At 36.4% G+C, this 24,817-nt stretch overlaps 2 protein-coding genes across 3 annotated transcripts in view; one reads left to right on the top strand and one right to left on the bottom strand.

The window, feature by feature from the left end:
- cyth4a (cytohesin 4a) overlaps nucleotides 1-1,769 on the bottom strand; it is a 38,189-nt gene extending 36,420 nt beyond the window's left edge. The window contains exon 1 of one of the 2 annotated variants that reach the window (XM_055194102.2): nucleotides 1,636-1,769. The gene's annotated coding sequence lies outside the window, so the exon portion shown is untranslated. Of the gene's footprint in view, nucleotides 1-1,601 lie in introns of both variants that reach the window. The other variant, XM_055194101.2, reaches the window with a different exon arrangement.
- On the top strand, nucleotides 1,756-24,817 carry sstr3 (somatostatin receptor 3). The gene is made up of 2 exons (XM_055194098.2): nucleotides 1,756-1,895; nucleotides 20,086-24,817. Exon 2 carries the CDS (start codon nucleotides 20,101-20,103, stop codon nucleotides 21,565-21,567), a length of 1,467 nt encoding a protein of 488 aa, XP_055050073.1. The 5' UTR covers nucleotides 1,756-1,895; nucleotides 20,086-20,100; the 3' UTR covers nucleotides 21,568-24,817.

Below are 24,817 nucleotides of genomic sequence, written 5' to 3'. Positions count from 1 at the left end.
TTGTGTCGTGTTTGGTAAACTATTGTATAGTTGCACTTTCTCTTTGTACTTCATTTGCAGTACTCTGATCAATAAGAATTAGACTTGCTAAAAGTGTTTTAGGTTAGCAACAGCAGTGTGTAACTGGTACAAAAAGATTGAAGTCTTATGAAATGTGTGTTTCCTATGATAACAAAATAAAGCAATTAAGCCCCAAGAAGCAGTGGGTTACCAGTGCATTTTATAACAGCTAAGGGGCGTTGTTAAAAAAAACCTTAGCTGTTATAAAATGCACTGTAAGCCCACTGCTTCGTGGGACTTATTGTTTTTATAAAACAGTTACTTCATATACATAGCAGGATTAGAACGCTTAGAACGCGTTTCAACCAATCAGAATGAAGAACCAGAACGAGCCGTTTTATAATATTTTTTTTATAAAGTCATGTACAGTTTTGACAAAAGTGTTCCATTTTGCAAATGATCTGAAGTGTTGTGCTACTTTGGTGTAGGGTTGTGTTAATTGTGTGTAGTGTTTTGACAAACCGTAATCACCATTAATTGTTTTATGGTACTCTTACAATCATGCTGACACCAAACCTCTCATACAGCTATCACAGCTTCATGCTGCTCCCCCTGATCTCAGATGTCTCATTATGAGCTTTTATTAAACATCAATGCTGTATTAACTCACCCATTATGTGCCTCATTCAAGGTTACAGTATATGATTTTACAGTTATTTTACATTCTGCGGTATTACATAAGCAACTTGTAATTGACTCTCTAAAAAACTTTTATCTCTATAAAAGATAACCATACCCTTTGATCACACAGATCATTATTACTGGAATTCAGTATGACTAATTGCCTGACTAATAAACTCTAAAAATGCTGGGCTGAGGATAAATAGAGACAAACCCAACTGTTGTTTTTGAATTAACGTATCCTGGGTTGTTTCAGCCATTGGTTGGGTCAAACATCTGTTCTGTTCATTTATTTCTTAACGCCATTTCAGCATCTATGGCTATATTCATGGCAAGAACTGATTCATAAATGAGCTGATCTGTGCAGACAAGTTAACCTGTGTTTATGCAAGCTCCACACAGAAATGCCTCTTGACCAAGCTGAGACTTAAACTTGGGGGCTTCATTCACTCTTTAAGGCAACAGTGAGCCACTGTGCCACCTGGATAGTTTGGGTTTGTATATATTTTACCCAACCATGGGTTGAAACAACCCAACACTTGCAGTTTATCTGGTAATATAAAGCATTGTAGTTATTAAGAAACAAATGAAAAATGATAGTTGTGCTAATATCTCTTAAACTCACGCTACTTAACCAGTGAGGGTCAAACAATAAGACTGTCTGCTATGTATCTTTTCTTGGGCTTATGAAAAAGAACACTAGAGCCATTCTCTAATATTGAATTAACAACCATAGTATGACAAAAGGTCATGTTATCCTTACTTTACCTGAGGGGGAAAAACATCATCACAGCAATCCATCGTGTAATGATTTTTTTGGTATGCAAACAAACGGTACACGTCAGCCTTTGCCTCATAGACAAAAAGACACATATAAACACAATCTTGCGGCTACCGGAGTGATTTATATCAACGCCTACCTTTCCCTGGCGCGTGCTTGCGAAAGACCGTTACCTGGTTACCAGGGAGTGATGATGATGATGGAGCCTCGAGTAATGTAAAGGACTCCAGTCAGGAGAGTTTCTCCCGCGCGCGTTCACTGAGTGTAAACCCGCCACGCGCTGCTGCATCATCCCCCTGCATCTCCAGCACGCGAGATTGACTGCTTGTACAGGACAGCCGCTTTAAACCTGAATTAACTCACGAAGAGTCCTTCTTTTGGTTAATATTCTACAGTTTCGAGGACCACGTTGACCGGCAAATGCGGTTTTGAGGTAGGAAAGTTTGCAATGGCAATCGTGGGCTTGTAAATGTCTAATTTATTCGTACCTCAGTTTGTAAAGCGGTTTGTGGATATAAAACGCAGCCTTTTAATCCAGTTTAAAACTATTAAAAAATAATGTTTAGTATATATTAGTACAACGGATGCATATTTAGTATATATTCATGAAAGAATATAAATAGCTAAGTATTGTGGCACATTTTTAACAGTAAACATCGTTGTTTCTCAATGTGAATGGGAGCGTTAGCATGACAGGTAAACCGCAGGTGCTTTTAAATTCTCGTTACTTCAGCCTATTGGAGCGTTAATGTTACTTGGAAACATCGTGGCAATGTTTACAATCTATATTTTTGCAACCACCATGATAGTTTTAAATATGTCAGTGTCCTCATTTTCGGTCCAAACTGTTATTAAAGGAATTAATTGATCATTTTGTGCCATGATGTCAGAAAAACAGTAATGCTGATTGGGTTTATATATATATATATATATATATATATATATATATATATATATATATATATATATATATATATATATATATATATATATATATATATTTTAGTTTACGTGCTGTTCCAGACTACTTAGTGTATGTGGGAATTCAAGTTAGCAGATTACTTTAGGGTATGTGGGAATTCAAGTAGATTTGCAGTCCTACTGTTTTGTCTGCATGGTTCTCACGTTAAGGCTAAGTTAATTCTATGTTACCAAGTCTGTGAAAACCCAGCTAAATATGTTTTTGTGATTTACTGTTTTCTTTACATAAAATCATCTTGCATAATGTAAAGAAAACGCTGTGAGAATATAACCTTGGATTCTTTATTACTGACTAAGGCCATGTCAAATATTGAAATTAAAGTCGCAATGAAATTGAAATAAAAAAAAACTGTAATTTGTTTTGGAATATTGTGGTATTTTTTACTAATAACATGTGTGAGCTTCTTCATTGCTCAAAAAAATTAATGTAGCCTCATAGGGCCTTAGTTTAACGATCTATTCTAAGCGCATTGTCTAAAATGAACAGCCACAGTCTAAATGGGCGTGTCCGAATCCACTTTTGTTAATTTCATGATTGGAAAATGGTTTGTGCGCCAAGAGCACACAGTCTGAAAGGGTTGTTCCTGTTCTTGTAATGAGTAATGGGTGTGTTTTGGGCATAACGTGCAATAAACCAATGAGAGTCTCATCTCTCATCCCCTTTAAAACCAGTTGTGTTCAAGTTTGCCGATTCCGTATTTAGATGGAGGAATTTGTAAGCTGAAAAACAAAATGGAGGAAGAATACCACCAGTTTAAGATTAATGTTAAAATAATAACATGGTTTTCATTTGTATTGAAAATAAAAAAAATTTTATTAAAACTTTTAAAAGTCATTTTCTTTCAGTCATGGAAATAAAAACAACAGGCTTTTAATTGCTGTAAATGTATGGATAGCCTACATGATCAGTGTAATCCCAAAAAATAATTTACAAAATGCAAGAAAAGGTTTGTACTCTAAAAATACTTTATTTGTAACAAACAGGAGATAAAGAATTTACAAACATGTGGAGAGCCGAAACGTTTCAGCACTTGGACAGCGCCGTGAGTGTTTTTAAAGGAGCGGTGAATCAAAAACTCAATTTTAACTTGATAATTTGTTATATAAGAGGTCATCATACTTAAATGAACATCCTGCAAGTTTCAGAACTGAAAACGTCCGTGCTACTGAAATATAACCGTCTTTGACACCAAGCCAGCTAAAAACTCCAGTCTAAAATTCGGAAATCTATGACGTCAAAGTAGAATTGAAACACCTCCCCATAACCAAAAGGACAAGTCTACTTTTGTAGCCCCGCCCACAGCTTCGCGTGACACGTGTGTCTCAGTAAGTAAACATGTCTTTAAAGATTGACAAATTTAACCAAAATGACTTTTTAAATACATTTTTTCTGAGAGACTTTTATTTTGACGCGGTGATCTGTTATGATACCATGGAAACGCATTTTCACAACCGCGTGGGAACAACACAGAAGCTAAATACTTCAATTCGGAGGCTTGGAACTTAACATTAGCAATATGCTTGGATAAAGTTTGCTTTTGAAGAAGTTCCAGCTCGTGTGGGGAGCGTTTGTTAACGTTGTGGACATGGATTCATTTGTAAAGAAGTCGATGCTGGATTTGCAGAGAGACTCAGTCAGAAGCACCACTTATATTGGATCTGACAACAATGACACAGCAGTATAATTCACAGTAAGACATTTTACTTTATTTAAGTTACTGCGTTTCACTATTGCTTTGTTAAAAGAGATTGCTTAATGTGTCCTGTTGTAACATCCGTGTCTAAATACGTTTGTTGACTGTTTTAATTTACTAAAAACATTAAACGATTAATAAAGGTACAACACTTAACAATACGACTGTAATTTAAAGGTAGAAATATACAAAGTTAGTTATAAGGAAGGATTTATCAACCGCAGTTTAGATTCTGATGCCCGTTTACTGTGTTGTATACGGTAATTTAGGCAAGTTCCGTTTGAAAGGTCAAACACTCAACAAAGCTTATTTTTTATCATATAACTGTGGTATTTAACATTACGTCAATGTAAAAGCGACCTCACAAGCACAATAGAAATATACAAAGTTATTGATAAGGATTTATTAGCCGCAGTTTAGATTCGGATGCACGCTTACTGTGTTTTATACGGTAATTTAGTCACGTCGAGTTTTGTTTCTACTTTAATATACGTATTGTCATTTATGTGTATCATGTTTAGCACCCAGAATCTTTTGTGTCTCAAACATATTTGTGTTCGGCTGCTATTTTTATCACATTAATGTTTTTAAAACATTTCCCTACATGTAATGACGGGGAATGAAGCTGTCCAATCATAGCGGTGGGTGTTTACGTTCAGGTCTTCAATGCGGCCCGCCCCTTCAAACGAACCATTTCTCAAGACAGCCACTAATCCATGTTACAAAATAGCGTATTACTTATTGCTTTTGATGTTTTTGAATGTAAAAACAACGCGAAATGCATAAGTAGACATCAATCAACGTCATAAAGCAATAACATCGACCAATTCACGGCCCCTTTAAAAGCATTACTTAAAAATGTTTTTCATCTCATCATATCCAGAGGTACAAAGTCATCATAGACCATAAATCCATGGGGTAGCATTTAAAAAAACATTTTAAATAGATTTACAATTTGCATTTGTTTAAAGCAAAACATTTAAATACTTACCAGGCTACAGGTAAACAGCTCTTTACACCTTCTAACGTCACATAATCGATCCTCATTTATGTCCAAGGGACTCAATAATAATCTGTTACATTTTTAATTTTTCATATTTTAAAATGTTTGTGTGCTGCTGCGCATCCATGTGTGTGATAAGCAAACGCACATTGTCGCCCAATTGTAGGTGCATATTACTAACGCGCTCATTAAATAACAAAAACAATATTGCGCTATTGCCTTTAGACTTTAGACCAGGTCTTAATTGGTCATTGGTGTATATTTTAGTTGCCTCAAAATAGCTTTGCGCCAACAATGCGTCTGAATACGCGTCGTTTTCAGACCAAAATGCTCATGGGCGCAAAATTGGGTGCAAATGCATTTGCTATTTAAACAACGTTTCATGGCATTAAACATGAAAATGGTAATTGCGCCAAGTTGAAACTAACAAAAGACACTTGCGTCACGCATTGCGCTGCATTTCGCCGGGTGTATGATAGGGCCCATGATCTTTATTCAAAAACGCAAATCTTCCCCCCGCTGGAAATGATCTCTCTTTACTTCCGGTCATGTTGTATGGCGGGTGGGTGAGGTCCGGGCAAAGATCGCAGTGATTAGCATATAGCAACATGACCCAATCAGTTCTCGATGGATGAATTCATGTCCAGCGCTACCTTTATTTCATGTCAGAAGCCGTTTCACCACGGGGAAAATAAGACAATTGCTACTTCCGTTTCAACTTTAAAGTGAAATTAATGGTTGAAAAAAACTTTAATGCTCTTATAACTAGATAATGACAATTTGGCCTGGATTTCACAGACTGGGTCACATATAGACTAATAAATGCTTTTAAATTTGTTTTATCAACAAAAGAACAGTCAAAAGGACACGATTATTCAAAACATTTGAATATGTTCTGTATTAGTAAATTGACAATTATTTGTAATATTAATGTTTGTAAATGTTCAAATATTAGATTTAAGGTTTGTAGGTTATGATTTCAAAGAACTTGCATTCAGATGCCCCTGTACTGAACAGTAACAGAAACTCTACTGTAAAAACACAAAAAACAGTATGTGAGCATAGGCTATGCACCTTTCTCTTGGAGAAAATTGAATTCATGATTATCAAAAGAGCTGTGATCAGCCACAGAGAACACTCCTGCCAAGAAGGCAAGCATGTTAGCCAGTAACCCAAGACACCAGGTCTGTTCAACTCTCCAGCGAGATGTGTCAGTTTTGACAGCCTACAGTGTTACTGATAAACTGACTTTTGCTAATGAAGGCATTAAAATTATTTTAAACATTTTCTTACACAGTACCTTTCTATCTGATCATTTTAAACAATTGGTATTGCACATTTGCATGTACTCCTTAAATAGACAGGTTGTCTTGCGTAGCAGTTGGACAGAGTGTTGATAAAGATGCCAGCAGTTATGATTTACCTCCAAGCAAGTATAATTGAAACTGATATAGAAAGGGAGAGAGCGAGTTGGTGGGGGTGATAAATATGTTCGCCGCTTCATTGTCTAATTAACAGCTCCTCATGAGTCTCATTTCCCCTGAGCTGACAGCTGACTGTCTCTTTAAATCTATCCCAGATGGTTCTCACACACCTCTTCATTCACGTCTTTGGATCATTAGTGCTTGAAGTTTGTTCGTATTAAAACCTAGAGATTTTTCAATTTTTGCCTTGTTTTCATTAGTTTTGAACACATGTGTTATAATATTTACTGTGCTGTGAGACTTTGCATCAGGTCTTTGTCTTCCAGCTTTAACCTACACATGTGTGTCAGATTCTGTTAGCTTCATTAGGGTTTATTTTTGTCTACAGAACAAATTTTTTGCAGTGCAGATTTCAGCACTTCTGTCAGCAACCTTTCCACCTTTCTTCGTGAAAGTGTGACAGTGTGTGTGTGCAACAGTATGCATTGTCTCATCACATGCCTCTCTCCATCCCAACACAGCTCCAACTGTTCCACCCACATGCAGTTATATCTCCAGCACACACTCTCCCATTTATCATATAGAAAGTTAGTAATTCACAATACAGTTCTGCCACCTGCTTTTCTACAAGCAGTGGTGTATTTATGATATTGCTTCTGGGACCATGCGTAGACCATGTCAAGAGCAAAATTCGTGCAATGTTGTGGTGATGATGAGATCAAATGGCTGCTGCAACAGACTTATTTACTACTTACTCCTTTCTTTTTTCTGTCTGGGTGGACTTTATTTATTTCTCTCTCAAACTTTACTTTATATGTCTCTCAATAATTCATCAATATGGCAAGCAAACGTTTTTGGTACTATTTTATTGCTATGCTAGTAATTTAGATTTTCCTCTGCTACATTTTAAATAATTTGCTGATTTTTTTTTAAATATGATTATATTCTTGTTTTTAATTTAGCATTATCCTTTAGTAAAAATCAAGTAGCTTGATTCAGAATATTGAAATATTGATATTTTATTCAAAATAATACATTTATAATTATACAGGTATAATGCTACCCATACATATAACAGAAAATATAATATGTTTAACACAGAATAGAATAGAATTAACAACGATCCCAATATTGACAAATAGTATAGAAGAAAAAAATAACAAACCACTTAAACCATGTAAATATAAAGACTGCAAACAATAACACATTCGGGTGATTCTCACAAAATTCAGACTTAGAAGGTGTCCAGCAACAGATTTTTTAAAAAGCCCTTGAAGCCAATTTTTTTTTGCACATATAAGATTAAGGTCTGAATTTACTATAACCATTATTTTTAGAAGTTTTACAACATATTTCCTATACAATTTAAATTTTTTTAGATTATCATTCTAAAAAAAATGATCATTACCGCAACATGATATTACATTAAATATATGCATTTACAAACTCATGTTTCGGTAATGAGAACTAAAAAGTTGTCTAGGTGCTATGACAAGCAAAATTTAAACTTTTATCTGGAGAGAAAAAATAAGAACTGCTTACCTGGTAGCCATCTTGAGTGTCACAGTCAATGTTAATGTTAATGTTTATAGTATAACGTGCACTGCAGTGGCGGCTGGTGACTTCTTTTTTTGAAGCTCACGCTGCGAAGTTCGTCACAACATGTATGTAGCTTGTCATGTGTGTGGTTCATCATTTCAAAATATGTGTTCTGCGCTTTGAGAGACCGTGTGTGCATCACATGTCATGCCAAAATAAGTGCCTGCTGCCTTGAACTTGAACTTGAAAGGAGACGCTCGCGTGTGCCAGATATTCGCACAATCTCATGCTTAATCAGAGTTTACTGTTAAGTGAGTGTCTTGCGTGTATTTAGGGAACGCGAGCGTCTCTTTTATCATAAACGGTTTTGACACGTCTCCAGCAGGCACTTATTTTGACAAAACACGTGATGCACACAGGATCTCTCCACACCCATGACACATATTTTGGAAAAGGGAACCACACGCGTGACAATCCGAACATTTATTATGAATTAGCGCATCCTCGGAAGTGCAGTCAGGAGCCGCCACTGGTGCACTGAAGCTTTTAAATTTTTAGATTTTTTTAATTATAAATATTTCCATGTCAAAGAACCCAAATCCAGTCATGGACACTTTGCGATAATGAAAAATTTCTCCTTAAATGTGGAAAAAACAACAAAATTGGTTTGTATGATGTCATTTGAAATCATGTACAAAATAGTACATGAAGAGATGTTTGTAACTGTATGCTTCTTATTTTGATACTCTTACATTGCATTTACTTTTTTCATGTTTCATGACACCTCATAGGTCTAATTTCGCGAGAATCACCCATTCGACCAGATTGCTTTTGTGGTGTAAACGCACATGTGGTCGAATAAGTTTGAGCAGCCACAAAAGATTGCCTACTCTCCACCTATATATCTAATGTGATGGACTGAGCACAATGTTTTACATTGTTTCTGACTTTAAGCGCTAACAAACAGTGTACAGCACTGTTTAAGCTTTCATTGATAAAACTAAAGCAGCTGCTCTACGCATGTGTAAACAGCCCCTTAGACAGCTAGAAACAGATTTAGATTCAAGGCATAAAAAACAAATACATAATCAACAAATGCAAGCTATAGTGACACTGCAATACGGCTTGATCAGGGCAACTGACATTTTTATCAGGTGACCCAGAATTCCCTCATAGTGCCCCCAGGCCAACAGGGCCATCTTCATTGTTTAGCCCAGGTTAAACACCACTGACAGTGGACAAAGTTCATGATTCTTATTTAATTCAGAGAGCCTCCAGTGCTGCTATTTAAAGACTTTCTCATTCTTCAAAAGGTTGAAGTAACTGCACAAACAAGGTTCAGCTCTTGATCCTCAAAGAAAGCAGCAGTGCCCAGGTGAATGAATGTCATTTTATGGCTTCAAGGCGAAGCTTAGATGGACGTGGAAATTGATCTTAGATATTTGATGTTATCAAGAGAGAAGTGGTAGCATTGGTACGCTGGGTGGCAAAGTAAACACGTGGATGTGATCTGGTGATATGGGGGATTTGGGTTTGAGAGGGTTTCCTGCTGTGTGTCTCATTCAGCAGCATTTCAAGAGTGATAAGAGCATGCTGTTTTTTGGTGCTGCTGAGTGGAGACTGCAAACCTTTGAGAGATTCTCAATTTAGAAACAATCTGACAGGCATAAAGATTGAATGTGCAGGCCATGAAACCTAACCCACTTATCAGTGTTGATTTCGAACCAGCTAGTGACATAACCTCTCTCAGGACTGGTAACATATATTTTAAAATAATAACATGAATATAGCAGTTCTCAAGGCAGAAACCCTGTTGATCAAATCAGAACATTGCAGTCTAGCTTACAAGGCTGATCATTTTCACAGCTTTGCCTTTGAGCAAATTTACATCTCTTCGGTTAAAACAATACACTCAGAGTACAATGAAAGTGCACTGAGCCAGCAAGGAAAATACAAAATGTTTTAATATAACAGGCACAAGAACTGAACATTTTGGCTGTTTTAGCAAGATATTGGAGCCCAGTCTCCTGAAGATGCGTATAAATATAAAACTCGTGCAATACGCCAAATTCCACTTTGGCGTGCATATGATACGCAAGTCCTTCCCATTCACTTAAACGGGCAGCCCCGCCGCTCCCATAACGCGCATCACGCGCTGTGCGTAGGGCACCAGGTGCTGATAGGGCACCAAAAATAAGCCTATTGAAAAAAAATATATAATGCTGATAGAATTTCATTAGCCTATAGAAATATTATCAGGCAATTATTATCCATGTATATGTTACAAAAAAGGGGAAACGAGATAATTTAATCGCTTTAGTATAGAAAATATGCCCCCCAGCCTTTGATGGTCCGTGCCGGTTGATCGCGCGGGCGCCTGACGAAGTTTGACAGAGGCCGGTTCTCAATCCGAAGGCTGCAGCCTCCAGAGGTCACATTTCTAGGCTGGATACGTCATCAAAACTTTCTTATTTCGTAATATAAACGCTTATTAAGTTGACTATTATTCTTAGTTAATCGTAAATGGTTGTAATATTCTTATGACTTGATAATGTAATGTTCAGTTAACTGAAATAAACCAGGCTTGATGACCTATGCAGCCTGCATATGCGACCTCGCGCAGGCTGCAGCCTTCGGATTGAGAAACGGCCAGACAATAGGCAACTTTTAAAAATGGCCCCGAAAAGACAGCAGGAGTCAGTATCGGGAAAAAGAAAAAACTGCGGGATGATGCGCGTGCATCACTTGCAGGTAAGTCCATCATGTTTAATCAATCCTAATAAGGGAAATGTGCATATGGGCTGCAGCTGCTGCTAATCCGAATGCGCCTCGAACTTTCTGTGCTGACATCAATGTTAGCAAACTATGTTGTTATAATTTATAACTTTAGTGCAAGTTAAATTGAGATTTTACTGTAAAACATTACCTATGCATATGCATTTTACAAATAACTGACGCCAGCTGTTACTTTCTTTACTACGTTTCTTTAGATATTGAGCAGTAGTTTTTTGTGGTTTATTTTGACGTGACGGTGGTTAATACTTTCTCAGTAAAAGTTAACTTTAGCAGTCAGTGCACATTGTAGGCTAACAATTCCTGACTGTTAAATATATATAAATATAAAATGTCATCATGTATGTTTTTTTGTTTACTTATTGATGTTTATTAATGTAATTTATTTAAAGTGACATTGTACCTGGGAAAAACATGTCTGGATTATTTTGATAATTTTTTTATTTTGTTAAAAATAAAAATTCTATAAAAGTTTGCACGTTCAAATTAGTGTGTGTTGGCTAAAACTGTGAAGATTTTACTTTCTGCTTTTAAGTTATATGTTTGTAAAAAGTTAAACTGGCAAAAACAAACTTTTTTTTTCTCAGGGTCGGGGTGGGGGGCATTATAAAGGAATTATGCTTAGGGCACCAAAATGGCTAGCAGCGGCACTGTAAACGGGGCATCTTTTTTTGTCGTTTTATTTATTGATTTCTCAATTTTTTTGCTATTTTTTACCATTTTCGCTTGGGTTTAGGGTTAGAACAACTTTTTGTTATATAAAAATGACATCCTAACCCAAACCCCAACTCTAACCCCAACTTCAAGCAACCATGGCTTAAATTTGGACAAAAACATGGAGAAACCTGTATATTAAATAACCTCATTAAGCATAAGCAAATCTAAAATCTAACCCTAAACCCAAGCGAAAATGGTTTAGAAAACAGAGAAAAATTGAGAAACCAGTGAATGAAATGACAGGAAAAGATGCCCCGTTTGGGTGAATGGGAGGGACTTGAGTATCATATGCACGCCAAAGTGGAATTTGGCGTATGTATTGCACGAGTTTTACACTTCGTGCTATTTAGACGCATCCTCAGGAGACTGGGTAGGATATTGCCATATAAAGTAAACTTTCAACCCCTATTGCCATGATAATGTAGCCTGGTAACATTTGCATGATACATCCAATTACCAGTCCAGATGGAGATGTGATGCAACAATCTGCAAAGAACTAATTACACAGAGCAGACCCCATCCACTCCACACCCCTAGAAAAGTACAAAGGTCCCTCAAAAAGGTTAATTTGACAGCTTTACAGCTCTTTTATTTGATGTTTGTAATGAATAATTCATATTAGTGCTTTAACAAAAATGTTAGCATAAATTTTTCTGTTTAATGTCAAGCAACTACATGCAACTCGCAACAATTAGGACAATCAAAATAATACCTCACCCACAATTTTTTGATGCTCTCTTTAAAACACAGAGAAAAATTGCAAAGTTTAAAGCATCAGTGCAAAACCTTGTGTATTTGCATTTTACAAAATTAACAATGTGAAATGCAAGACATACAAAACCTTTAATTTTTAATTAAACATGATAATATGTAAATAATTCTCTGTATGTTAATTTCCGTAGTTGTAGTAAAAGAGGTTTTAAAGAACCATTCAGCATTTTTATTTAAGAACATGCTGGATGATCAGTTTATGTAGCAATTCAAGGCCCTTTGCAGGCCAGAGTTGTGGAGGATGATGGGATAGCTCCCAGATGAATGTCTCTTGATGCTTGTTAAATTTATGCATTTGCACAAACACAGACATTAGCTGTAAACCTGTGATGTGATCCATAATATAAATATATTCATGCCTGTGGTGACAAACACGGTGTAGATTTACTTGCAGCTTATAACAATGCAGGACCCTGTAACACTGACTGTTTCAGCAAATTATATCTTTTAATCATAGCATTTGAGCAGTTGAGCTAGCATGGCATGTTATCTTTTAGTGTTTCAAGAATGTAATCTAATGCATTCATTACAGCATTGGCTGCAGATTGAATGACACTGAGGAGAAAAGTGCAGATTGATAAGTACCTCAAACAATACTAAATGGAATTGCATGCCAGTCACCTGCGTCATTGACCTTGACATTTCCATCAGTGTGGTAGAAACAGAGTCAACTGTCATTTAGCAAGTAAACAGAGAAAATTATCAGAAATGTATTTCCTGTGATATGTGTTAGATACTACGAATCACTGTAGCTTACAATATTAGCTCTTGTTTGGTCGAACCTGTCATCTAATAGCTACCTCATTGAAATGCTGCAGGTGTCCCACCCTGTTGCTCAGACAAGGCAAACCCCACCAGAGAGTAGATTTACTGCTGATCTAAACAGCAAGGGCCAACAATCTGATTAGCTGATGGGGACGCAATGGAAATGGAAAGTAATATATATTAAAGAGAACATATTACATAGTGATGCAACATAGACGCCATATAGCAGATGTCTTTAAAACATTCATAAGCTCTCTTTGGTATTATTCAATGCGTCTCAGTAGTTTTGTTTTTCAACTAAATCTGTTTATTTGTAACAAGGTCCGTTTCCCTTTTGCTTATTCAAATTATTTTCATGTAGCAATGGTTTTGCCGTCAAATTCATGTTGATACAAATGGTATTCTGTCTTGGATGTGTATAAAGTATTATAAAACGGTTAGTTCCAATCCTTGATTCTGATTGGTCAATAGGTGTGCTTTATGCACAATAAAACACTGCTATGACCGCTTCACCCAACGGTTCTATTTAATATCACTGCGCCCTTAGCAACACCCTTAGCAACACATAAACATATAATGAGACAAAGTCTGAGAACAGTTTGTTGTTTTTATTTGAGCTTTCATGTTGTTGTTCGCAGTCAGGGACTATTTTTTCTAGCGGAAGGAATGCTTTTATTGATTTAACTTCATGAAAGTTGCACTAATATTTTTTTTACTTTAATATTGTGTGGTAACCGTTTTATAAAAGCAATAAGGTACTCGAGGCAAGTGCTGTATCGTGAATAAGTAACGGCTGAAGGGGTTGCAGGCACTCCGCTTCGCGTCGTGCCTAACAACGCCCATCAGCCGTTACTTATTCACGATACAGCACAGCCTCTCGTACCTTATTGCTTACTTAAAACTTCTCAATATCACGGAGTCAAAGAAGAAAACCACATTGGCTTTGTACCAAATGACGCCCTCAGCCATTGCATTCCTCCCATTGAGTTCACACGTTTTTGACGTAATGCCACATAGACTGGCATATATAATTTGTTAGTGCAGGCTCAGCACACTAAGGACACGTAGCAGTCACAACGGGGCTGTTCATAAGCCTCAGAGAGTAAACACAATTTCATTACTGGAGAAACAGTGAATATACTTGTTAGAATGATGCTGACAACATTATTGATAAAGTTACTGAAAGCAGTGGTGTGCCAGCTGTTGACTTCTAAGTTATGTGTTTTGTTAACGTCTTCTCTGCATTTAATCTAATTTTGTGGGTGAGATATAAAGTTACCAACAATTTTGGACCTCTGGTTTTTGTTACATGCTTGGAATAATGAAATGCAGACCCAAGTAAACTAATCCACTGTAAATTCCTATAAACCTTTAAATATTATAATTGTTTATTCTGTAAATAAAATATATCTGAAGTAAACTGAAAATATCTGTAATTAACAGAAACAATAAAGTAACCTATTTAAACCTATAAAGTAATCATTACAGAAAAGACTGTAAAGTACTGAGCAGTGAGCACCCAAACTAAACTAGAAATATGAGAATGGTATGTGAAAAAATAGTCAGCAAAAGCCAAAAATACATTGTATGGGTCAAAATTATAACATTTTTCTTATGCCAAAAATCATTAGGATGTTAATATATTTTGTAAATTTTCTAGCATAAATAATATATGAAGAGTTAATATAAGAGTTAAATGCCATTTTCGAAAAAAATGAGTTACTGCCAGAATCAGTATTATATGTTTTTATAACCTAAACATGCTATGTGAAAGTTTGTAGCAGAAAATAGTGGTTTTCATCTTGTCACTTTCTTGGTATAGAAAGACCGAAATTTGTCAAAATGGATTTATTGCGTTTTTGGAACCAAACTCTTCATATATATATGAGTTACATGTATATATACATAAACATATACATACATATACATATACATATACATATATATATATATATATATATATATATATATATATATATATATATATATATATATATATATATATATATATATATATACATAGATTTGTCAAATTTTGGTAGAAAAAATTCTATACCAAGAATGTGACAAGATGAAAACCACTATTTACTGTTAGAAATGTTCACAAAGCATCTTTAGGTTATAAGAACATAAAAAATTCAAATCCATAACTTGATTTTCAAAGATTTATTATTAAAAAAAATTCCACAAAATGCAATAAATCCATCACAGTTTTTGTTTCAATATGCTATAAATCTATTAAATCAATGTATAAATGTGCATTCATCTTTACCATTTTATATATTCATTTAGTTGAACAGTTGTACACACTGATTAAAAAAAATAAACATTAATGTCATTAATCAAAACATTTACTTTGTCATATTATCACTCTCATTGCTGCGGTTATACTTGAGGTCGTCGCTTAGCATTTTTCACAGCGATCAGCTGTAAAATGTTTTGGTCCTGCTCGATTTTCGTTGACTTTAAGTAAAATAATCCCCTGGGGTCAATGTGTTAGCATGAGAAGCTTGATGCTGTCGGGAGAACAAGCACCCGTCTTCCGAGTGCCTCTCACGTAAATTATTAGATGTTGATGGCTTACGTTTCTTTCCCGTCACAGAAAACCACCACAGGTTTATCAATGCCATCAAAAGTATTATTTTGTTTTGTTTGTATGTTGATCATGAAGTACAAAGTAGAGATATTACGTAGATGTACTCAACGCACCGCCATTGTTTGTTTACATTGCGTGACTGGTGGGCTGTAATTTCTGGAATGGATTTATTGCGGTCTGTAAAAAAGGAGGAGCGTTTATCGCATTTTGGGAAAAACGGGAGAAAAGATGACAGAATAACACGGCAGATATTGGATTTTGCGTAAAATTAAGAATTTACTTTTAAATACTGACCTGATATAATACTGATTTCGGCAGTAGTTAATTTTTTTCAAAAATTGCGTTTATCGCGTTTTGGAACAAAACTCCTTATATATAAAATTTATTTATTTATTTTGCAGCCCCAGATTTTTTAAAAGTTGTACTAACAAATCATAGATCAATGTAAAGCTTATTTATTTTTTTAGTTTTGTGGTCCAGGGTCACATATTATTTTGATTAAACTGATCAACAGATAAACTCCAAGCTGCTTTGAGTCAAATGATGAAGAAATGTCTTTTTACTATGACAGCACTGCAAAAAATGACATTCTTACTTAGTATTTTTGTCTCGTTTTCAGTAATATGATGAGCAAAATGACCTGAAATAAGTAAAAAAAATATATATATATATAAAATTTAAGCAAATTTGTGCTTAAAACGAGCAAAAAATTTGCTGATGGAATAAGAACATTTTTCTTGAATTAAGTGTTTATGAAAAAAGTAAACTTATTTCAAGAAAATGTTTCTTATTCCATTGGCAGATTTTCTTCTTGTTTTAAGCACTACTTAAAGTTCATATTTTTTGTCTAAAAATAGACTTATTTTAGGTCATTTTGCTCATCAAGAAAATGCATCTTAATTTAAGAATTTTTGATATTTTTACTTAAAAAAGACAAAAAAGTAAGAAAGTCATTTTTGCAGTGAAGTGCAGAGCAAAATGGTGGATGTAGGACTGCTACACCGCAATCAAACAAATATTTAATAATTGTGACAGTGGGTCTGTAGGGTAATCTGTAACAGTGAGACTCCTAGCCTAAAAATATAAGACACTTTCAGCACCAACACTTGAAAAACTCTGTGTCTAAGACTTAAACTTGCCTGAAAGAGTCCCCTTTCCCTCTAGCATCAGGTGGCAAATTGAATTATTTCACTGATGAGCAGCATGCTGTTACAGCTAGTGCATAAAGACAGTATCCATTTGAAGATAGTCAGGCTATAAGATTGTGTTAAGTCAATCAGAAAATGAATTATATTGTTTTTCCTTTATTGTGGAAAGGAATGTATAATCGGCCAGACATATCTCGAAACAAACTGAACAAATAGCTCTCGCTCCTTAAAATTGATGTCTTTGTTGGGTGGGTGTAGTAAGGGTCTGTCAACCCTATATAAAGATCCTCCTTAAAATATCGTAGGTGAATCTCTGAAAGGATGAATGCCCCCTATGGTGAGAGAAAACAGATTAAAATGAATGTCTGTTCAAACAATTCTGATTAATTTGTCCAGAGAAGTCCACCTTTTACAAAATAATCAGATGGAATGCATATTGAAGGGTGTTAGAACTGATTTAAAACACATTTACATTTAGTTGTTTAGCAGACAGTTTTTTTTAAATCATGTGGTCAATGCCCTGTTGTTTTACAAGAACTTATTGCTACATTTTTTTATATTTTTTACATTGAATTAAAATTAGAGTAAACTAAGTTAAAAAGCATTGTTTTCTGTATCATTTTACTGTTTTTTTCCTTCAATTCTTTTAAGTCTATTAGTCATCAAATACTTGATAAACAGCCGGTTTAATGGTCACAGACACAGGGGTGCCGCTTTAATTTGACTGAGCAGGAAGTGCTCACTAAAAAGTAATTTCAAGTTAATTGCAATTAAATTTAGTTTTCAATTTGAGTGGGTGAGTTTTAAACTCTGTAATTTGTATGTCAATTTAAACCAGTTTGAGCCACTTACACCAATTAGTGAATAATATGCAATCATGATAGGATGATATTATTGTGTTCCTAATCGGCCAATCCCTGCAGATTGAGCTCTTTCACGTAAGAGTGAAAAAAAGAGTGAAATACCAAATCTGTATCACGAAATTTTGTACCTATAGTCACGTAAATTTGTCTTTTCCGTGACACTGAAACGCTTTTTGCGTGAACATGTCATGCATTTCTGTTTACGTGTCATTGTCGCGTATTTGTTACTCAACTGTTTTGTCCTATTTTCAAACCATTGATGCTTCGGTTTAGGATCACTTTGGTTTATAGATTTTTTTCATGATCATTTTTTTATATTTTATGATTTTTAAACCAATGACGCCTGGCATTAGGGTTAGAGTTGGGTTTGGGTAAGGATGTCATTTTATGTAAATCTAACCCTAAACCGAAGCGTCAATGGTTTGAAAATAGGACAAAACTGTTGAGTAACAAATGCGTGACAGTGACACGTACACAGAAATGCGTGACATGTTCGCGCAGGGAGGTGGAAGGGCGTGTCGGTGTCGCGGAAGGGACTCACGGTTTTGCGTGACTATAGGTATGTAATTTCGTGATACTGGGTTAATTGGACAGTGTTTTTTTATAAAAAGGCACTGCCTTCTTCACTTTAAAAATAAATGTTTTATCTTCTAGTTTTTAAGATTTTTTTATGTTTGGATAGCTATTTAATCATGAAGGTTACACGTTTGTGAGATCTTATTATTATCTGATACTTCACAGAAACAATCACAGTCACTTCTCTTTCTCTTTTATCTCCTTTTATTTATTATTCTCTTTTTGTTTGATTTTGTAATTTTATTCAGCAATCATTGTTGCATTGACATTGAATAGTGTAAGGTCTACTCTTTTTCATATCCTCATCTGGTCATGTTAAAAAAACTTAAAACTTTGAACCCTTTCATATGATGAAATTGCTTATTTTATCATGAAACATTTCAAAACCTTGTCCTCTTCAGTATTAGAAATCTTTAATAATTTAAAGTGTAAAGAATGAAATACAGAATAATTAATTGCTGTTCATACAGTAAAAGCTTACAGACATGTTAAAATATAATAGTAAATTGGAATAAAAACAATATATTTGTTAATCAGTTTGAGTTCTTACTGTCATCCAGTGTCTCTTATTCTGACTTTTAATCTTCATTATATCTCAGCTCTGATCGTATCCTGATATAGCACGTGTGTCTTCATGTTTTCCCATGTCTCTCTATTATCTTTGCCACATTGATCCACAATTTATCTTCCCTATTCTCTGCCTCTGGCCATAATTGCAACCAAGAAAGAGAAATGGAATAGAATTGGAGAGAGACAGGTGTGAATATTTCACAGAGACATCAAGCCTCTTCTTTTCAACAAAGAGAGATGAAACTCATAAGTCTGCATCACCTTGTTCTTCTTAGGTTATCATGCCTTATTCTTATGCTCACATGCACTATGATACATTTAAATCATAAAAACCAGATTGAAGAGATAGTTCACCCAAAAAATAATAAACACAAAGGAAGATCATTTTGTTTTGGAGCCCCATTGACTTTCATAGTAATTTTTCCTAATGTAGAATATAGTAGGAAATAAATATTTTTGTGTTCAGTAGAACAAAGAAATGTATGTACGTTTAGAAAATGTTTTATTTTTGGGTAAACTATCCCTTTAAGCTGATGAATATCCTGAGAAAAACATCAAACATCATTAAACAAATAGCATAGTCAGCGCTGAAGCCCCGCTGTGTCTGGATGTTAATAAAATGTCAATTATTAAATTCAATGTGTGGGAACGTGCAAGGTTTATTCATCTGGGGAGTAAATGTACACTAACACAAGCCAAAAAAGACAGCTCAGTGGAGCCTCATTGGCGTTCTTATCACTAGCAATTGTTTTCCATCTGACACAGCGTTGGCCCTGTCACAGCCTTTAGCATTTATTTCCCTCATTTAATTACAGTGTATCAAGCCATGTTTTTCATACCTCTTTGTTTTAGGATTTTATCCTTGTTGTTGTTGTTGTTTGTTTTTTCACATTTCAAAAATTCTCATTCTCATGATCCAGCAATTGCCCTAAGGAAAAAACAGGACCATCCAAATCCCTGTCATTTTTACGATAATGAGATGATTCCACCATATACAAGAGTATACCGGAAACCTGTTACATTGATATTCTATTGTATGTATTCAGCATGCAAGTTTGATTTGATAAAATGGTGTGAAACTGTACAATGGTGCTTTTGTCTGTAAATTATGCATTTATCGCATGCCTTGTATGTGAGAATGCATTGATGGAGAAATAATAATTTGTGGTTGTTCTTTGTACAGGACAATGGCCCCCAGATGAAGGCAGTGACGTCAAAAGAGATGGAGTTATCCTCAATAGACGCCTCTGCTGCACTGGGTTTATGGGGCAACAGCTCCATTCCTGATTTCCTTCTCAGTGAGAGTATTTTTAATGACACCTGCCTTTACAACACATCAAACTGCACCAATGGGACAGACACAGGGAACCGACCAGGAACAAGCATGGCTGGAATATTTATTCCTCTTATATACATAATCGTCTGCATCGTCGGTCTGGGTGGAAACTCTCTAGTCATCCACATTGTCCTGCACTACTCCAAGACTGAGTCGGTGACTAACATCTACATTCTGAATCTAGCTATAGCTGATGAGCTTTTTATGCTAGGCCTTCCGTTCCTCGCTGTTCAGAATGCCATGCACTCCTGGCCCTTCGGATCCTTCACGTGCAGACTGGTAATGACTGTCGATGGCATCAACCAGTTCACCAGCATTTTCTGCCTCACCGTGATGAGCATCGATCGCTACCTGGCTGTGGTTCACCCCATTCGATCTTCAAAGTGGAGGCGACCGCCAGTCGCCAAAGCTGTGAACGGAACGATCTGGGCGGTCTCATTTGTGGTCGTCCTACCTGTGGTGATTTTTGCTAACGTGCAACGAGAGGGAGGAATCTGCAACATCATATGGCCGGAGCCGGCAAATGTCTGGGGAGCGGCGTTTATCATCTACACCTCCACCGTTGGCTTTTTCTTTCCCTTGCTAGTCATCTGCATGTGCTACCTCCTCATTGTAATTAAGGTCCGCAGCTCGGGAAAGAAAGTTCACGCCACCTCAACCAAACGGCGCAAGTCGGAACGGAAAGTCACACGAATGGTGGTGATAGTCGTCGCTGTGTTTGTTTTTTGCTGGATGCCGTTTTACGCCCTCAACATCATAAACCTGGTGGAGTCGCTGCGTGACAAACCTCAAGGCCTGCATCTTTTCGTAGTGGTGCTGTCGTACGCTAACAGCTGCGCCAACCCTATCGTGTACGGCTTCCTGTCTGACAACTTCAAGCGGGGTTTCCGCAAGGCTCTGTGCCGCTCCTCGCGGAGAGTGGAGAACCATGAGCCAGCGGTGCAACAGCATCAACAAGAAAGAAGAAGGGTGCTGATGCCCAGGGAAAGCCTTAGGAGAGGAGTGAGAGATGATGAAGAAGATGAGGAAGAAGAGGAGTACAGGGAGGAAATGACAGAGATGACGGAGATCTGCAGGATTACTCAGAATGGAAATGGAAGCGGACAACCAGAAAGCACTCGTGCCCTTTTCACCGAGAGACCCTCGGCTCCGGGGGTTTCTGAGACGGCTTCCCCAGGCAGGAGAGACATTGATGGGGAAAGCATTGGGAAAGGCCCAGGACTTGGGCCTGGGGGAACCCTGCTGAATGGGGCAAAAAATGGGAATGTTAAAACACTGCCAGAGGAACCAGTGGAAAAGAACAACTCATTGGAGATCAGCTACTTGTAAAATAACTGAAAGGTGGAAAAATTTGTAGGTATTTTTTCTCCTGGCTTCTTTGGAATCTTGTTTTATTCTCATAATCCATCAAGAACTTTATACTAAATAAACAAACTTCATAGTATGAAAACTATTATAGTTTTGAAGTAGATTTTACTTTATTTATAAATGCTGGCACAGAGAAGATTTGTCAGCACCAGCATTTAAATGTATCAGTACATAAAATATATGTGAAGTATATGTGCCTTCTAAAATAGTTTGAGAGACTTGAATGAAATGAATCTACGACTGGGCACCAAAAAATGAGACTTGTAGCACATTTATTTGTGATAAGCCAGTTGAGAAGATAAACATTTTGTACATGTTACCCAGGCCAAAAATTGCCAACCACACATTTTGTTGATAATGTTTGTATGGTGGTCCAAAGTTTTCTGTAAATGTGTCTTTTTCTATACTTTTTGCCTTATTTGTAAAAGTATTGTACACTAAATGAAATCTGAATGTACAATTTAATTAGTAGTATATAACAAGACAATTTTGTGCTTTGTTATTGAATTCAAAATAGTCAGCACAGCCAGCCCAGTCTCACGAAATTTCGTTATGTAGTCGCGTGACTTTTTGATTCTTTTTTCGTGATGTTGTCACGAGTTTCCGCGTTTTTTCGTGATCGTATAACGAATTCCTGTTTTTGTGTGATTATCACGTATTGGTTACTCAACTGTTTGTCCTATTTTCTTACCATTGTCGCTTCGGTTTAGGGTTAGATTTACATAGAATGACATCCCTACCCAAACCCAACTCTAACCCTAACGCCAGGCGACATATACAGGGTTTCCCGCAGAAAATTTGTTAGTTAAGCTGGTATGGTTGGGCAGTGCCGAGGGCGTGGCAATCAAAGGGGCGGGGCGTATGTGTCATGATGAAAATGTAAATATTTTTATTTAAAACACTCAAATAAAACTTAATTTTGAAGAAACTATGAAAGAAAATGAACATACTAGATTATTAATGAATTAAATGTTTTACCTCTAATGGGTATAGCTGCGTGATGAAGTGAAACTAAAGGAGCACAAACTGAAGCAGATGTTGTAGAACGTCTGACGAACGATGATAGATAGTGAAAAAACAGATTATTTCCCACTAAATAATGCACATAAATAAAGTGAGCAAGAGCGCTCAACAATTATATCTAATCAACAGGCACGTGAAACCTAGCTAGCAGGTTGCTCAAACAACAAAATCATCAGCTAACTTACTTTAAATTTACAAGAACTATAGACGAATACAATAACAGGCTTAAATAACTCCAAAAACATAAATCCACTTACAGTTCTCACGGACACACGTTTTATCAACTGGCTATCCTCAAGACATGACGGACCACCTCTTTATCTCATTTTGGCCGTGTGACGCCCGTGCACACTCACGGTGTGAACTGCATCCGCGCTATTCTCCGAGATGTTTTATCAACTGGCTAGTTATCCTCCAGACCGTGACGGTCCGGATCATGTCTTTCTCATTTCGGCCGTGTGGCGCGCGTCCCCGCTCGCGGTGTGAAGCCCATACGCGCTATTCTCCGAGATGCACTTGACGGCCTTTTGTGCAGTCCTTTTTTTTTGGACGCCCTAGTTAAGGCGTTAGGCTTTCCAAGCTTACTGAACTGAAATGTGCTGCGGGAAACCCTGATATAAAAAAAATCAATTAGAAAAAATAGTATAAAAACCAATACCTAAAGTGACATTCTAATGCAAGCACCAAATCTGGCCCTAAACCGAAGCGACAATGGTTTAGAAGTGGGAAAAGGCAGTTGAGTAACCAATACGGTCACGAAAAAACTCGGAAATTCGTGATAATATCACGAAAAAAGAATCCAAAATTTACGTGACTATATCACGAAAACTTGTGAGACTGGGTAGGCACAGCATAGCATAAAACGTCCAGATTACATCCATTTCTAAGAAAATAGACTTATACTGTTAATGCTCCTCAGTGTCACACACTGACAGTTTCTTAATGGCTCATGTTGTGCAGGGAGACCCAATTTACCCATCCTACACAAATAGACACACAAACAGACAGATTCTGGCATTGAGCTTAATCTAAGAGACTTTGAGCCTGATCTTTGACCCAATTGGTGTATCCAAGACCAGCTGATAAGGTGGCCTCAATTATTATTATTATTATTATTATTATCCAATTATCAGTTGCACACCCAATAAACATATGCATACACAAACATACACAATTCCAAAGTGTCACCGTACGGCACCGCAGTATGCTTATGTGACATTCAGATACCCTTTACTGAGTGTTATAAATAACGTTACCATTGAGATCATGGCATGCACTAACGTATCACCTACACTCCCCAGCACCCTACGCCACCTCCTCCCACGCACAAACTCACACTTAGATGGGCTCGGAGGCGTATAGACAGCCATTACAGGCACATTATGGAGATAGAGCTACAACCGCATCAAATAACTGTACTGTCCCTGCGCATTTCACAGCTTTCATTTAAAACCGATTGTTTTAATATTTTAAAAAAAGAATGTGTAAAAGGCTGTCAAATGTTTTTTTTTTTTTTTTTGCAAACTAGAAGGTGTTTATTGTGATTATGTTTAATTGTTGTGTTATATCTATTGCGCACTGTTTTTACTACATGCTCCCTTAAAGATGCTGCCGTTCTGTCTGTGGGCAGAGCGGCACCCATCCTGTGACCTTATGATTGGACAGCTCTCCGTATCTAAATGAATGTCTGTGATTCACACTGGACGTTTTGACACCCACCGAGGCTCACCCACATACGATATGGATGCACAAAGAGGCAAATAGTGCTGAAGGCTGCATGATATTATTCATTTCTTGGCACGGATTTATATAGGCCTCTTGTGCAAACAAAGCCATTTGCTCCAAGATAAAAATACAACGGTGCCCAGATGTCCTTAGTCAATATTTTATTATTTTTGCACCGTAAATGAGGTTTCTTTGCGTAATCTCAGATGTACAATCTTGCTTTGAACTGCTTAAGGTGTATAAACGTTATAAATTCTGTATTATGCTGAGGGTGAGCTGTAATTTATGCGCAATGTTTTGGAAAGAGTTTTCAAATGGATTTATATAGCTATATGCTGGCTGCATCCTGTGTTAGTTAAGTCCTTTCATATTTAAAAAAATCATTGTATGTGTAGTCAAAATATGACCAAATTCTACATTTATATATTTTCGAAAAGTTAAATAAATATTTTGTCTCTGTGAA

This window comes from Misgurnus anguillicaudatus, chromosome 19, assembly GCF_027580225.2.
Source record: "Misgurnus anguillicaudatus chromosome 19, ASM2758022v2, whole genome shotgun sequence".
In the NCBI taxonomy this organism is placed as follows: domain Eukaryota; kingdom Metazoa; phylum Chordata; class Actinopteri; order Cypriniformes; family Cobitidae; genus Misgurnus; species Misgurnus anguillicaudatus.
This window is presented reverse-complemented; position numbering and strand designations above follow the sequence as displayed.